Here is a 16,059-nt window from a genome sequence, read left to right as displayed (position 1 = left end):
AAAACAAGACAATGTGATGGAAGCAGAAAAGCACTGTAATACACATCAAAATCAGAATCTTGACAGCTGCAGCACATACAAGACTAACATTCAAATATGTAACGGACAAATGATACATTCACTGTCACGGTTACCTTTCACTGATCAGTACGTAGGTGATTGCCTTTTTTCTCACTATGTGGACATATATCCACGTTTTTTGGGGGTTTTTTTTGCCTCATAAATTGTTTGTTTTTGTCTTTTCTCTGTAATATAATTGTTAGAGACCTGCTACACAAAAACCAAAATATGTTTCTATCAGGGCCGGTTCTAGGCAGGCATATATGAGGGGTCAGTCAGAAATGTGAAGGGGGCATCATGCGTACACATCATGCTCCAGCACTGTTTTTCCCCTGTGCTTATAGTAACAGTGTTTTTTTCATTGAATTGGGTTAGGTAGCTGAGCAGGCTGCTTTGGGGCAGCACTTGTTGGGGAAGGTACAGGAGAAGCAGTGCTTGCTGATGCTAAAGTATTAGTTATGTTAGCTGCTGTCTCTGATGTACAAACAGCAGCATCATTGCTACTACTATCACACTTTTTAAAAGCTCTGAAAAATGGATGCATTACACAGCATCAACTTTCTCTTTGAGAGCTGCTGAAAGCTGGAGTGGAAAATAAGTAAGCTGGCTTTGTAAAAACTGCTGTGATTATTTGAAACAAAACAGCGCAGAACTACAGCCTGGTGTGCCTGAGATAACGCCGCTGCTTCTGCTGCGTTCATTTACACTCGGAACTTGGAAAGATCTGGGAAAGGAAGGAAAACGTGTTTCACTGCATGGCTGGACACAATAAGTTGATGTTTTTTTGGATGTCTTTCGAGCATTTATACTTCTTCTTCTTCTTGTAAATACTTCTGGGTAAGTACATCAGCTACTTAAGGGAGAGAGGAAAAAAATGAAAGGTAATTTTCCGAGTGTAATTGAACGCAACAAGTCCGTGGCCGTGCTGAAACCTGAAGATACACAGCGGAGGTGCAGAGAGATGAGAGGGACCTGATACTGTATCGTGTCCCTTTTTCGGTGGATTTTTCCGCTACTGCAGATAATTTTGTCAACTTGTAATACATTAATTTTGTGAGTATATTTTTTTTTATATTGAGTATATTTTCAACTTCTAAAATGTTGATTTGAGGGGCCAAGACATTTATTTGGGTGGGCATTGCCCCCTCGTGCCCCAGTGTAGAGCCAGCCTCGGTTTCTATCATTAATATATGATTTTAGAAACTGTCAAGGAGTCGCCCTGAATTCATGCATCTTCAGGTACCAAATCATGTAAGCATATTGCCTGCAGTCATATAAATGTTTCCTGTGTTCAAATAGGTGTGTGGTGTCTCTGGTGTTTAGATATGGCAAAAAAAAAAAGAAGTTATTTTTCACAGTGAACATTTATTCATTCCAGTTTGTTTTTATTAGTGCAGCTGCCAGCACAAAGTGTTTTAGAAACACTTGAAGAGCTGAATGCAGAAAAGCAAAACCTATCTAATTCAAGAATCAACAAATTTCACGTTATTCTTTTCACAATAGCTATAATTTGTCCCGAGGTTTAGAAATAATCAACCATTTCACTCAAGTTCATTACTGCAACAAAAGGCTGATTTTCATGTTATTTTGGCATGAGCGACAAATAAAGGTCCATCTGTTCAGAAGGAAAAACTCATTTATCAATCTAGAATCATGTGATATCTTTTAGCATATGTAGATAGTAATGTAAATAAAAATGTGTAAAATGTGCAACATTAGTACAGTCCTAATGAAGCTGGGCTGGTGCTCTCAATGAGACATGTGTCCCAGCAGTACACTCGAGTATCAGCAGCTCTTTTGGGAATTGGTCACTTTACATAGCTGATACCCCTGATGTGTCATGTACTGTAGTAATTATTTCCCTCCCTGCTGTAACACCATTGTCGCAGTGGCGATGCTGATCAGATGGAGTCATACTAAGTCGTGAATCTTGGTCAAAATCTGACACGTTCCGAAGTGTGCCTCCTTCCAGCAGAGTGACACACTGAGACTTCTCACTGTTCCCAACAATCGACGTAAAATACCTTCTGCCCTTTTCCTCCTCCTGACTTACCGGATCACCAGACCGGTGGGGCAAGCCACCAGGTCATTGAAAGGAACAGGAAACGATGAGCGGGTAATTACTCTCATTAACAAAAGACACTGCCTGTTACCAATCACAGGTTTCAGTGGTGCTGCAAAATCAGCCTGTAAGGGGTCATGCTTTGAAATCAGGCACATTCAGAATTATGTCATTAACACCTTAAACATGCCTTTCTAACACTGCATTCTCCATGCAACTGAAGGAACTGGTTCTCAGAGAGTCCACAATCAATGACATCGTGGAAATGTTTATCTTGTCGGCCAGACCCTACTGGTTTTAAACATCTTCTACACCCTTTAACATAAATAGCACAATGATCAGTTTCAGGATCATCACCAGTTCTCCCAGCATCTGTACTGTATGTTAAGTAAGTCTGACTCCACTACTTGAATCTGCTGCAAACAGCAAATTTGAGGAATCATGACAAATTTTCGGCCTGGTCTGAGTTTTCCATTTGCTCAGGAGGAGATTTGATCTGAGAAACAGTCGAACACTCACAGCTAAGTGCTAGTGATAGTGCTCTTGGCAACTCATCCTAAAATGGCATTTTTGATTTGCTGGCTCGTGAACAATAACTTACTCAGATATAAGGCCGTCTCTGCCTCTGGCATATCTCTGGTTGAAGAACTCCTCTTCCTCCTCTTCATCCTTAAAGATCCAATGAATGTACACATTTAATGAGCTCTACACAACTGAAGGTGTGCGCTATACAATTGCAATATTTCATTGGCCATAACTGTGATAAAAACTGTACAAACTTTTGTCAGTTCCTGTGCATTGGCCAGATTATCCACAGCGATGGCCAAGAAGACGTTTAGCAGTGTGTCTGTTAGGAAGGCAGTTAAGAACAAACACACCAAACTGTGGTGACCTATCAGGGTTTGTGCTCCATCAGGGTTTCTGTTCCCTTCTCACTTTCATTCAAATGCTTATCGATAAGGCTTAAACTGATTTTGAGTTCCGAAGTCTAATTTCTTCTCTCGTGGTCTTCATCAGTGAATAGCGATGGCTTAAGCCTGATCATGTGTTAGCGCAGAGCATCAGTCACATGATATCACGGTCATAATTGTGAGGAGGGATCATAACCATTGTCTTTGTTCAAAGATGATGTTTGGTGTCATATGTGAATGTTCCTCCAGATCATATTCTGTTCCCTGAATCCTGGGAACAATTTGACCCCCACAAATTTGACCCATTTCCTTTGATTCCCTGTATTTAAATAACACACTTCATTGTATCTTGTTTGTTTAATCCATTAAAAATGACAATTCTGGACCAGAATTGGCAACTCATCTGTTTTTTCTTGGTTAGGAACAGCTAATGAGACACAACATGTAAAATAAATAAATCTTTAGAGGTGCTGATGGGTGGATTTTGTTAGATTTAGGACCAAGCTATGCAAAGTGTTTCTCCTTATTTCCAGTCTTTATGCTATGCTAAGCTAACCGGCTTCACATTTACTTTAGAGACATGAGGTCTCATATAACTGTGAAAAAAAAGTGAGTACGTGCAAAATTATTCTTTTAAGATTTTTCTAGCAAAAAATGTAGTCACTGAATATAATAGGATGTGTGTATTAACTACATTAAACGTATGCAGCAGTAACAACAATTCTGTAAAATGTATTAATTCTGCTGGCATTTTTGTGGTACTTTTGTGGTACCTTTTTACTTTTGCTAAAGCAAAATCTGGAATTCAGTACTTTTCCTTGTGACAGAGTATTCTTAAATTACCACTTTTACTGAAGTAAAAGATCTGAATACTTCTTGCCCCTCTGATGATGTTCACATTTAGACACTACTGTATATCAGAGCTCCCCGGCCAATTCTGCAGGGTCAGTAAGGATACAATTTCCAAAGAGCGTAAGCACTATGAAGTAGATGGATGACCACATGCCATACTGTACTCCACCCTGCGAGCGAATCCCATTATACATCACCTCGTTCCAGTCCTCACCAGTCAAAATCTGTAGGCAAACGCACAGAATATTTAGCATGAATAATTACATTGCTCATATTTTCAAGAGAACACTGGCCTAAAAATACATTATACAGGTGACATATTCCTCATCTGCAAAACCAGTTCAAGATACGGGGTTAAAGACGGCAGCAAGATCAGTAATTACCATGTGCACTGATCAAAACACTCTTTCACAGTGAAAGAGCTGTAGCAGAGCTGATGTGGATTTATTCACGTTTCACTTGTCTGATATTCATGTGCGCATATGTGTGCCTGGATGTGTGGGATGATAGCGGAGGCAGGGGGCGGAGAGCGAGTGAGCAGAGTTGTTTAATCTGCGCCTGGGGTGAGAAATATCCCAGGGTGCAATGTGTCATGGAGAGCAGGCAGAACGAGGGGATCTGTGGGAGCCAAACCTGAAACACTGTCATGATGGCAGCTGGAAATGTGTCAAAGTTGGTGGGAGTGTAATCTTCAAAGATGAACCTAGAGGGAAGACAGATAGAAAGCAGGGTCAGATATGACCAAAGAAGAATAGGAGGAAGAAGAAGAGGAGGAGGAGGATGCAGAGCTATTTTTATCCGGACATGTCGTTTCCTTTCTTCTTCATCATAGATACCATTGAAAGAAAACTGCTGTTTGGCTTGCAGGGTGTAGCTTCCATTTCAAAACTGCGACATGATCAGATATGTTGGTTAAAACGCTCTGTGAAAATCAGTGCCAGAGAATACAGTTGTTCTCAGTGACTGAGAAGCAAAGACGTCCGTTTTGACAGGCTTTACTCACCTTCCTCCAAAAAGCTGCATCCCCAGCAGAGCAAACACCACAATGAAGAGAAAGAGAAGAAAAAGCAGGCTGATGATGGACTTCATGGAGCTCATGAGGGATACAACCAGGTTCCTAAGAGAAGCCCAGTATCTGACAGAAAGAAATCACAGACTGTTTGTCTTTTTGAGCAGAGCTCTGTAAAAATCAACAACAACAAAAAAAAGACACACACACACACAAATATGCTACAGCCTGGGCCTGATTTAGCTGACTGCTTTTCATGTGAACTTTTATGCTGTCCCACTTACTTGGTGATCTTGAATATTCTCAGGAGTCTCAGCGCCCTCAGTACGCTGATCCCAAAAGACATGCCAGGCCTGAAAAAGCCCCAGACCACCTCAAAGATGCTGCCGACAATAACCTGCAAAACACGTTAAACCCAACAAAAAAACATCTGATCAAAATTCTTTATCCAGAGTAAATTGGAGTTGATGCAGACATTCCGGTCTTGTGTTTTTAGTGCCCTCTAAAATCTATGTGGCACAGTTATTGATCTGAACACTAATTTTTCCAATTCAACTTTTTCCTTTGTCCATTTTTTAATTTCATTTTCTATCGTGATTTGAAGTCAGAATCAGAGACTTGAGAGCTCACCCCACAGTCAAAGCAGTTGAAAGATGAATGGAAGTAGAGCCGGAAACCCAGACCATACATTTTCAAAAACATCTCAGCCAAAAACAGCCCCAGGAAAACAAACTCTGCATAGTCTAGAGATGAGGAAACAAACAAAGGAATTAAATCAGAGGAGAAGGAGGCAGCTGTCCACCAAAAACTGTGCAGTCATTTAGACATGACCTGAAGTAGTAAATCACTGGGTAATGTAAAAAACAAAACCCACAGAGGAAGATGGTGAGCCAGTCGGGCTGGTTGTGGTGGACGATGGCCACGCAGATGGTGTTGAGAGCCACAAGACTGAGCACCATCAAGTAGAAAGTGTCTGTCTTCACCATGCGGCGGATGGAGATGCGCAACATTCGCTCTTTACGACGAAGGTAGGCAGCGGGGCCACGCCGGCCGCTGCGAAAGTTCATCCGTGATCGTGACATGCCTGGGAAAGTAAGAGGGAAAAGCACAGGAGAGAAACCATCGTTCAAACACAAGAAGGATATGTGAGTAACTAAACACACCGAAAAGGTTAAGTTCTTCACTCACTGGCTGTAGACATGTCTGTGAACTTTTCGTCCCCTGGCGCTCCCCGTCGAGCTCCTGTCTTTTTACTGGCTCTCTTTAGCACTGAAAATGTTGCACAAAAACTTAAGTTTATTAAAATTTTGAAATGCTGAATTGTCATGAATGTCAAAGGAAAACAAAAAAGGAAATGACCATTTTTACACTGTTCTGTGTTATGTACAGTAATCAGGACAAACTGACTCTGTGGGTAGACCAGTGCACACTCCGTGAATTAAATTTATTCACAGTTGATTCACAATGCAAGCATTTAGCACTGATGCACCGTGGGCAAACCAAAAGAGCAAAGAGAGAGAGGCTGCGTTTTTTTGTCAGGTTAACCCAAGGTTTAGTAACATAACGATGTTGGCGTCATCTATCGGCTGATGTGATCTCTTTTTATCATTCAGTTGCATAAATGTTTGCTATGGCTTTATTTAGAGATCTCACACATGTGAAGAAGCAGTGGCTTTGCTGGAGGACAAAGGTGTGATGGAAAGTTTATTGAAATCAGTTCATAATTAACATAATAATTAACAGCATCCATCCCAGTCATATTTCTGTTATGAATTTTTAGGCAAAAGTGACTCACGAGAGCGATATGTTAAATTGCCAGCATGTTTATGTAACAGTGTGTATGTCTCAAAGGGGGCTTCAGTTTTGCCAGTGAGACTTAACTGATAAAACAAGCAGTAGTGCTGTTGCTATGCTTACCCACAGCATGTGAAATGAAAGTGGTTAAACTGTTGACTGGAACAAGGTGTTACACGTTTCAATATGCAGTTAAGACAGACACCAATTAATCCCGTCTAACAGAGCATTTTCTGTGGCCTTTATAACATGCAATAATCATAAATCCATGTGCAAAGTGTGTGAACTCACCATCTAACGGCGATCTCCCTGAATTTTTATTCTCCTCTGCAAGCATTACCTCCTCTGTAATACAATAAAACTGGAGGTTATGCACGGGCTTATTTGTTTTCATCACAGCACAATTCAAATAATCAGACACAGAAACATACAGCGCAGATCACATTGGTTAGGATGTCTGCAAACATTTGCACGAACTGAGGCCAAAATGATGTAAACACGTGCTTTGAGAGGCCAGTGTGACCTTCATCAGAGAGAAAGCTCTTATTCTCTCTTATGTTTTCCCAATATTTCTTTTTTCTTTCTCTCTCTCTCTCTCTCTCTCTCTCTCTCTTCCCACACTCACCCACATCCATGAACACATAAATGTGCACCGCATCTCTCACACACACATGCATGTAAACACACAGGCACACACATACACACATGCACACAATTTTAAGTCAGTGAGTCAGTATCACCTTTTTCTCACCCTCTACTTGCGTGGGAGAGTAGCAATGTAGAATGCCATTACAGCATTCTGTGAGTGTGCGTGTGTGTGTGTGTGTGTGTGTGTGTGTGCGCAGGGCACGCGCTCTACTGTCAGTCCAAAAACTCTGAAAGTATCTGTAGGAGAGCAATCGCTTCAGAAAATCAGTTGGCAAAAAGATTGACCATTTGAATCATTGTAATCGTGTCTGTACATCTTAATTCTGTCTCCCGAAATAATAATGAAATTCAGCTTGCGCTGAAATTGGAGGAACAGTTACGTTGCTCTGCATTTTCTATTATGTTTAACTTTGAAATTTATCATGCATATGTTCTATGCTTCACATATACAAATATTAAACTTCAAAGACGGCAAAAAGTGAAGGTTCAAAGAAGGTTCAAACTGATCCACGGCTCTTGCATGCTTATCAGTAATATCCTTTCAGATAATTTCAGCCCCATCTACGCAATTTACAATATTGGCTTTTGTTCGTTAGATTGCTTTCACACATCAGGATTTGTGTTTTGTGAACAAAACCTTCACCGATGATGGCAGAAAAACAGCACAGCTCACAAAATGAATTTAGACAGAGTTCAGGTGATCAAGAAATTAGAGCAGGCATGTCAAACTGGTCCACAGGAGGGCCGGTGTGGCTGCAGGTTTTTGTGCCAACCAACCAAGAGCACACCGTTTGACCAATCAACTGTCTAAAGATGGAGATCAGTTGATTAAATGAGTCAAGGCTGGTGTGCTGCTACTTGGTTGGAAAGAAAACCTGCAGCCACACCGGCCCTCCTGTGGACCAGTTTGACATGCCTGGATTAGAGCAACCCTCCCGTAACTAGAAGATCACATGCTCACTCACTCTTGTACGTCCATCAACAGCTGCCTGCCCACTCACTGCAAGCCTGTGTATCGTCATACCTCACGTGACTAAACAAGTGCGCGTCTGCAGATGTGAAGTTGTTGTGCTGCCCAGTACCTGCCCTGTCAATCCAAGCCCGGTAGCCGTTCAGTTCTCGTTCCACCTGCTGCTGGCGGCGTAGCTTCATGAAGGCTCGCCTGTTCTCCACCCTCTCCCTCTCCTTCGCAAATTCTCTGAAGAGGGAGGCGTTAAAAACTGCCATCATAGAGCGCAATAAAAGACGGAAACACGAGTGTTATACGCACAAGAAGAATCACACTCACCCCGACAGGACACCCAGCACCAGGTTCAACACAAAGAACGAGCCAATAATGATGAGAGGAATGAAGTACATCCAGTTCCATGTGGGACCCAAGGCATCGTTGGTCTGAAATTCAGAATTCATTCGTTACAATGACTGTGTGGCGTTTTGTGGTTCATTTGTCTCAGTTGAACTGAACTCTTGAGCTCACATTATAGAGAACGGCCGTCCATCCCTCCATGGTAATGCACTGGAAGACGGTGAGTACGGCAAACAGAATGTTGTCAAACTGCGTGATGCCGTCATTGGGCCCGATCCAGGTGTCGTTGCAGTCATACTTGTCGGGACACTTCCTCACTCCGCAGGCGAACGCCAGCTCTGATGAGTCGACAGTTTCATTGTCTACAAAAAAAGAAAAATGAAGCAGCTGTTGATGTTTTGCTGATGGATATACTATATACATAAATAATGTCCACACTAATAAACATTCATGTTTTAGTCTGGGCAGGCCACTGCTGATCACTTTAACCTCTGACTTTCCTGTGGCTACTATTTAATGGTTGTTTGAGGTTGTTAATGATCAGCTTTAGAGGTGCTGGTAGGCCAATGTTGATACACTCAAACAGAGCAGAGTGAGTCGTTTCCAGTCTGGGTTAGAAACAGACATGAGAATGGTATCGACCAAGCCTTATCAGATACAAATTATTATTCAAAGCAGAGTATGTTTATCTTTACACACTGAATTTTAAGGAACCTTTAAAGAATGAAGGGATATGTAAACATTATTCTTGCTCTAAATAGCGTGTACTTACTCAGGTTTTATATCTCAGTCTATCTTGGAGTTGTGTTAGGTGATGACAGTAAATGCTGTGGTGTGGCATGAGATTAGAGAGTAGTTGCTGACTAATTAGGCAGTAGCTAAATCAACGAGCAACAGCTCTAATCATACCTCTGAGCTAACTGCTCCCGTAATCTACGAAAGCCTCAGGTTCTCAAACAAAGATGTTCAAACCCTCTGTTTGAGAACAATGAGTAAACCACACGTTTGGTATACCTCTTGCTATACCTCTCACACATAAGCTAAAAGCAAAGCATGACAATAGTCTTCTAAAGGTACTGGTACCGTGATAAAAGGCGACACACCTCAGGACAGAAGTTTCCCACGGATGGCGAGGTGATCAACCCAAAATTTGTCCTTATACACTCAAAAGGTCTCACAGAACTGAGAAAACGTTGGTAAAACAATCGCACTAAATCAGGATCAAATGCGAAACTTTTTCCCTTGTGTCCAAATATTGACCTTCACAAAGCAAAACAATTAATTTGTCTTGCAACAGAAAGAGATTTGGTAGTTTGCGTGGAGCGTACCGAGAATGTCGACAGACGGCAGACAGGTTTGGTGAAGCTTCCCGCTGTAGAACTCCAGACCGATGATGGCGAACATAAGGATGGCAAAGAACAAGAGAAGGCCGATCTGGAGCAGCGGGATCATGGCCTTCATGATGGACTTCAGCACAATCTGCAGGCCTTATTCACAAAGAAAAAGACATCCAGTTCAACAGCGACACCACAGCTTTTAAAGGTTACTAGCTCTCTTTAGTGGAAAAAAATTGCAAAAAAGAATTTTTTACATTGTATGCAGTTTCTGTTTTTCTTGACATGTGTTTGTATGATCAGAGTGATGGCAGTTGAATGTGTAAAAAGTAGTTCAAAAGTATTCCACCAAAACATTCAAGAGATTAAAGAGAACAAACTTGGTGGCCTCCGACTGCACCAAGTTTAACTTTTACACTTCATTGCCTCAAGATGATCATAACAGAATGCAGTCTTGTATTTATAAAGGCAGGAATTAACTGTATGGCAAAAACTGCAACACGGGCGCTTTTCAACACATCATTCAACATGTTTCTACCTGTCTAAGCTGTTTTTCACAGGTTCTTAATACCCAAAGGTGCCAATGACTTGCAGCTTCGGCATGTGGCAAATACATAGGTGGGTTTAAGCTGTTTAATGGAAAAATGAATAGAGCACTAATGCTAAACTGATGGGATTTAAACTCAATAGGGAAATTAAAACGGAACCTTGAAATTATGGACTACAAAATATAAGCACAAAGGATCTGGATGGTCACTCTAATACAGTAAAGAGATTTACTTTATTTCAGAGAGAAGATTTTATAAATACTGAGGCACACATTCTAATTGCTTGTTATTTGCAGCACTGTACTGATTTGTTTGACCTTACAGTGAAGGATGAGAGGTCAGTAACAGACTCACTGGGGATCCCAGAGACGAGTTTGAGAGGTCTCAGCACTCGCACCGCTCTCAGGGTGCGAAGGTCAACTGGGATGTTCATGTGAGATCCAGCAGTGGCCAAGATCCTGATGGACAACACACACACACACACACACACACACAATATGATTCAGAGATATTTTTCACAGTAGAATTGTGAACTAGGCAGACACATTGTTACCTTTCTTTTATTATTTTGTTAATACAGTGAAATGAATAGCTATTACTTGCGATGGCCTAAAAGGAAAAAAAACCCATCTGGGTTAAAATTGAGAAAATGCAACAGGGACACATTAAAAAACAACCATTAGTGGCTAAATCTGGTACTATGACTCTATTTCCTATCTTGTGATTAATGTTTTCCTGTCTGACATATTCAATGAAAAAAAAAAAAAGAAAAAAAAACAGGTAAAAGGCAGCAAAAGGATCTAAAACTCAAGGACAGTTTTGGAGATGAGTCATTTTAAAATAAAAAGGCAAAAAACAAACTGATTTGACGTCACGCTGCGGTACAGTATATCCATTTAGTGTAGCAGACTTGTATGGTGAGAGACAAAGAATGCACAGCCACATACACCTGGCAGGCATCTCTACTCACATCTGCCCACGCACACATTGATGTCCCTCCACCTACACACAAACACTGAAAAACAGCATCAGTAGCAACCAAGAGGCAATCTCTAACCAGCGCTTCGGAATCGTCCTTGTAGCTGTGGCAAAGGCAGGTTTAGTGTTATTTTTACTTAATTTTTTTAAATTAGGAAAAGATGATGTTTTCACAAACAATACACAAGTGCTGCAGAAGACAAAAAAAAAAATAAACGTTTTAATTTGGCTCGAGTTTGCAGCTTAAGTCAGCATCAACCAAGCCAGTTCAGTGATGTGTAATTATAATGCTTTCACTGATGAAAAGGTCAATGTCCACTGCTAATTTGTGAAATAATATTCTGACTGAGTCGTGAAAATTATTCTTGAAATCAAAATTATTTCTCAGATTTGTCTCTCCCTCTCTCTCTGTTAGGCACAGAGATACAACTATACAAACTCATAAAATCTTTGGCCAGTGTTAGGAAATGTGGGGGAGGGTATATGTATGTATGTGTGTGTGTGTGTGTGTGTGAGCAGGGGGTAGAAAGCACATGGCAGCAACTCAAGTGCAAGCCCACGCAGAATCTCTCCTGAAAGCAGTGGGAGGGAGAGAGGCCGAATGAGCGAGTGAATGAGTGAGGCCACGTTCACACTGCTGTGCATAAACCTGAAAGTGATGTTCAAAGTGGCGAAGGCTCACTGTTCATACCACATACCACCACGCCTGTACTAAAATGAGTGCAGGTTGAATGTGCAAACAATTACACTCGTGGATAATCCGAAAGAAATGGATCACATCGAAAGGTTTTCATGATTTAAGTGTGTATATTATTCTTTCCTTGCTAAAATGTGATTAAGTATGCTCATAAGTCAAACAGTGTAAGTTTTTGAGTTGAACTTACAAGCACATTTAAGGAGGTTTTAGGGTAGGCAGAAGGCCACTACGGCCTCGGTGAGTGAGTGAGTGAGACAAAGAGATGACACAGCGAGAGACACTGAGACAGAGTGGGAGCAGAAGAGCAGGAGTCGGTGGAAAATAGCCTTCAAACCAAACACTTTGAACAAAAGCAGGCAGCAGCACAGCACCTTCAAGGCTGCACACTGAATACAACAATTCATTGGAGACTCCCTCAAAATTAAAGCAAATATTCTGTCTGCTTGCGGTATCTCATGAATCATCCCTGCACATACACCATGGCCATTTTCTTTTGTTTGGTTTAGAAATTGTTTTCCCGCAGAAACAAAATTCACTGGCACAATCACTAATCATGCAAATCAACACTTCCTAAGTCTTTCAGCATCCAATATCCTACATATATTTTTACAGATTAATTAAAGAAATTCAGTGTCTGTGTGAGACGCACCGGGTTGCAAACTACCTCTAGTGTCCACCCATCAGCTTTAATACGACATGATCAGAGCAACTGCATGATGAAACATATCGTAGTTCACAAAGCGAGAACGGCCCAAAAGAGGTGGAGGTCCGGGCTGAGTGGGAGGAGACTGGCATCAAACCAAATATCACTGGTCTTTTCCTAAACCTGACAAACTAGTTTTTGTGCCTAAACTTTCATGTTAACCACGTGTTACAAAAGCTTTGTGACAGGAAGGCACATCGCACACAGACACTAAAGGGTATCTTCAGCTTCTGGATGAGACTCCGAGGGGCGAGTAACAAGGAGGTGGCGTGAGATGACCTGGGAGACCACTTTCTATGGAGTCCACATTTATAGATTCTATGAATGAGGTCATTCAAAGTGAATTATGATGCATTCATAATGCTTTACGACTACACACACACACACACAAAACGTTATCCATGTGTGAAGGGTGGTTAAAATGAATTTTAAGTTCAAGGGTCAATTATTTATTTGTAATTATTTAGCACCATTCTGGCATACAGACTAGCAGTGCTAACCAAACACAAACTAACCAGTAGTCCTCCATTGTTAGTGTTGTTTCAGGCACATGGTTATTATAACAACGGTACGTATAAATTGAGGTGATGACTTTATTGTTCCCCACGCAGATACATGCAGAGTTTTGAAAAATCTACACTTTAGCGACCTGGAACATCGCTTGAGTGTGAACAAGAGGCCAAAACACAGAGAACAAGGTTCATTTTGCAAAATAGTCTACGTCCCTCTATGTGTGGCCAAAAGGGCCAAAAGCACACAGAGCAGTTACACGCACACGCACACACACACACACACACACACACACAACACACACACACACACACACACACACAACACACACACACCTCTACAGATTCAATTCTGAAACAATCCAGCAGCGAGTTAATGTGCATAGTGAGAGGCTAATCTCTTCCTCGTTGGCTCCTTCAGTGAAGCACTGTTGCACAGTATTGTAGCAAACTGGCTCTGGAGAGGCTGAATTCATTACATGCACAGAATGCAGCCTCTCCCACACACCTCCACCTACACTGAGAACACCACCAAAAAATACAGTAATCAGCAGCATCACGTTGCTCACCATTTCAGCGCAGCTCTGCATATGGTAATGCGCAGTTGACTCAACATCAACATAGCGCATCGAAAAAATTAACGACTTTGAATTAAATCCGGGGAAAAAAAACAAAAAACATGCATTCAATGGCAACATTAATATTATTCTGTTGGGTTGGGATTATATTTACAAAACGACATTTATTCACTATTAGTCATAGAATAAATGGCTGGGTGTATGTTTTCACAAAGAAAAACCACCTGGGACTGTAAGCTATTGTTTGCTCAGTTCAATTATGAGAACAAAATTCGAGCTGACACCACTGCAGCCACCCTTTAAAACTCTGCGATATACACATGATGTCAATGAGATCTGGTCCAGGTTTTCTTTCCAATATTCCTGAATTAGTTCTGGGAGTCACTGACATAGATGAAAATGTTTTTTGCTGCCATTTGCATTGTGGAAGCGATGGTTACTGGTGACTTTAAATGCAACGGCAATCACATACAGAGAGGTTAGAGCAATTGTCCAACTTGTACACCAGGCTGATTACCAGCGTGTACCAATGATTGGGTTGCATTTGTATATCTGTAAATCCATTGCAAAGTTTGAGTGCAAAATGCTTCTTAGGTTCTTAGGTAGTTTCAAAGTAGAAACGATATCTGGAAAAAAGTATTGGGACACCTGACCATTACACCAACAGAGGACTTTAATGACATCGCATTCTAAATACACAGACAGCTTTGCAGCTATAACAACTTCCACTCTCGTGGGAAGGCTTTCCACAAGACTTTGGAGTGTTTTTGTGGGAATTTTTGCCCATTCATGCAGTAGAGCATTTGTGAGATCAGGCACTGTTGTTTGAAGAAAGGGCCTGACTCACAGTCTCCATTCCAGTTCATCCCAAAGGTGTTTGATAGGGTTGAGGTCAGGGCTCTGTGTGGGCCAGTCAAGGTCCTCCACACCAAACTCATCCAACAATGTCTTTATGGACTTTGGTTTGTGTACTGGGGCACAGTCATACTGGAATAGAAAAGGGTCTTCCCCAAAGTTGGAAGCATAGCATTGCCTAAAATGTCTTGGTATGCTGAAGCATTAAGATTTCCCTGTAAGTAAGGGGCCCTGAAAAGCATACCAATAAAGAGGTGTGCCTGGATACTTTTGTCTAAATAGCATTTTTGCTAAATTGAGTTGCACTGTGAAAACTTCAATAATGTCTTGCCAGCAGCAAGTTTCGCAATGTGTAAATCCGTTGAAACATCTGTAACACCATTCCATCAAACGCTATTAATGGCCTATAAGCTGTGACGGGTTTCAAAAGCAGCAACTATAGGGGGGTCCAAGGACGTTTTGCTCACATGGTACCTAAGTGGTCAAATTATCACAAATGACCACAACGCACAAAAAAAAGCGGGACCAAGCAGTGACAGCACTGGTTGTGTTTTGAGTCTGTAAGTAAATAAAGATTTCCATGTACTGCTGTGTACACTGCACATGCAAACCTGGAGATGACCAGGAACATACGAAACACCAAGAAGCAGGTTGATGGGATGAGAACTGCAAATTTTTGCCCACAGGCCCCCTAATAGGTTAATGTGGCCATGTATGCACATAAGTAGGCTACACTTTAAATGGCATAGATCCAAACTACTTTGGCATGAAAAGACACACACACACAAGTATTCTCAATCCTGTGTGTCTGTCTTTGTGCCAGATGGCTAATGAATCACTCCCAACTCCCACCTAGTCGTATTATTCATCCTGTCTAAAGAGCAACAATTTTAGCAAAGTGTCACACTGTAAGAGGGACAGCAGACTGGGGTAACAAGGGAAAGCTAATAATCCTTATGCACCATGATGGGATGCTGACACTAACACACACAGGAATATGTGTGCAGACACAGCTGGGGATCAATATCATTTAGGTCTGATGAAGGAGCTGTCAGAACGAATTTAACAACATGAGGGCAACAGGTTCACTGGCAACAATCTCCACCTTCAGCCTTATAAATGGAGTAACAAGCGCACGCATGCACAAGCCATTTGGGAGACATTTTACTGCTAAACAAAGCATCAAGTCCACCTGTGCCAATCTGTTTGCCGCAG

General features: G+C 41.5%; 1 protein-coding gene across 5 annotated transcripts in view; it reads right to left on the bottom strand.

Annotated features, from left to right (window-relative positions):
* The window catches only part of cacna1eb (calcium channel, voltage-dependent, R type, alpha 1E subunit b), a 55,135-nt gene that overhangs the window by 19,399 nt on the left and 19,677 nt on the right, over positions 1-16,059 (bottom strand). For all 5 annotated transcript variants that reach the window (XM_046408724.1, XM_046408720.1, XM_046408721.1 and 2 more), the window contains 15 exons: positions 10,879-10,982; positions 9,971-10,129; positions 8,814-9,004; positions 8,625-8,728; positions 8,419-8,534; positions 6,980-7,033; positions 6,083-6,163; positions 5,769-5,978; positions 5,525-5,637; positions 5,179-5,291; positions 4,889-5,020; positions 4,519-4,588; positions 3,992-4,109; positions 2,902-2,969; positions 2,724-2,791 (listed from right to left, as the gene is read on the bottom strand). In XM_046408724.1, coding sequence (XP_046264680.1) covers positions 2,724-2,791; positions 2,902-2,969; positions 3,992-4,109; positions 4,519-4,588; positions 4,889-5,020; positions 5,179-5,291; positions 5,525-5,637; positions 5,769-5,978; positions 6,083-6,163; positions 6,980-7,033; positions 8,419-8,534; positions 8,625-8,728; positions 8,814-9,004; positions 9,971-10,129; positions 10,879-10,982 — 1,701 coding nt within the window. The remainder of the gene's footprint in view (positions 1-2,723; positions 2,792-2,901; positions 2,970-3,991; positions 4,110-4,518; positions 4,589-4,888; positions 5,021-5,178; positions 5,292-5,524; positions 5,638-5,768; positions 5,979-6,082; positions 6,164-6,979; positions 7,034-8,418; positions 8,535-8,624; positions 8,729-8,813; positions 9,005-9,970; positions 10,130-10,878; positions 10,983-16,059) is intronic.

Source organism: Scatophagus argus, chromosome 13 (genome assembly GCF_020382885.2).
Source record: "Scatophagus argus isolate fScaArg1 chromosome 13, fScaArg1.pri, whole genome shotgun sequence".
Lineage (NCBI taxonomy): Eukaryota > Metazoa > Chordata > Actinopteri > Scatophagidae > Scatophagus > Scatophagus argus.
Note: the sequence above shows the minus strand (reverse complement) of the source record. Positions and strands in the feature narration are given on the sequence as shown.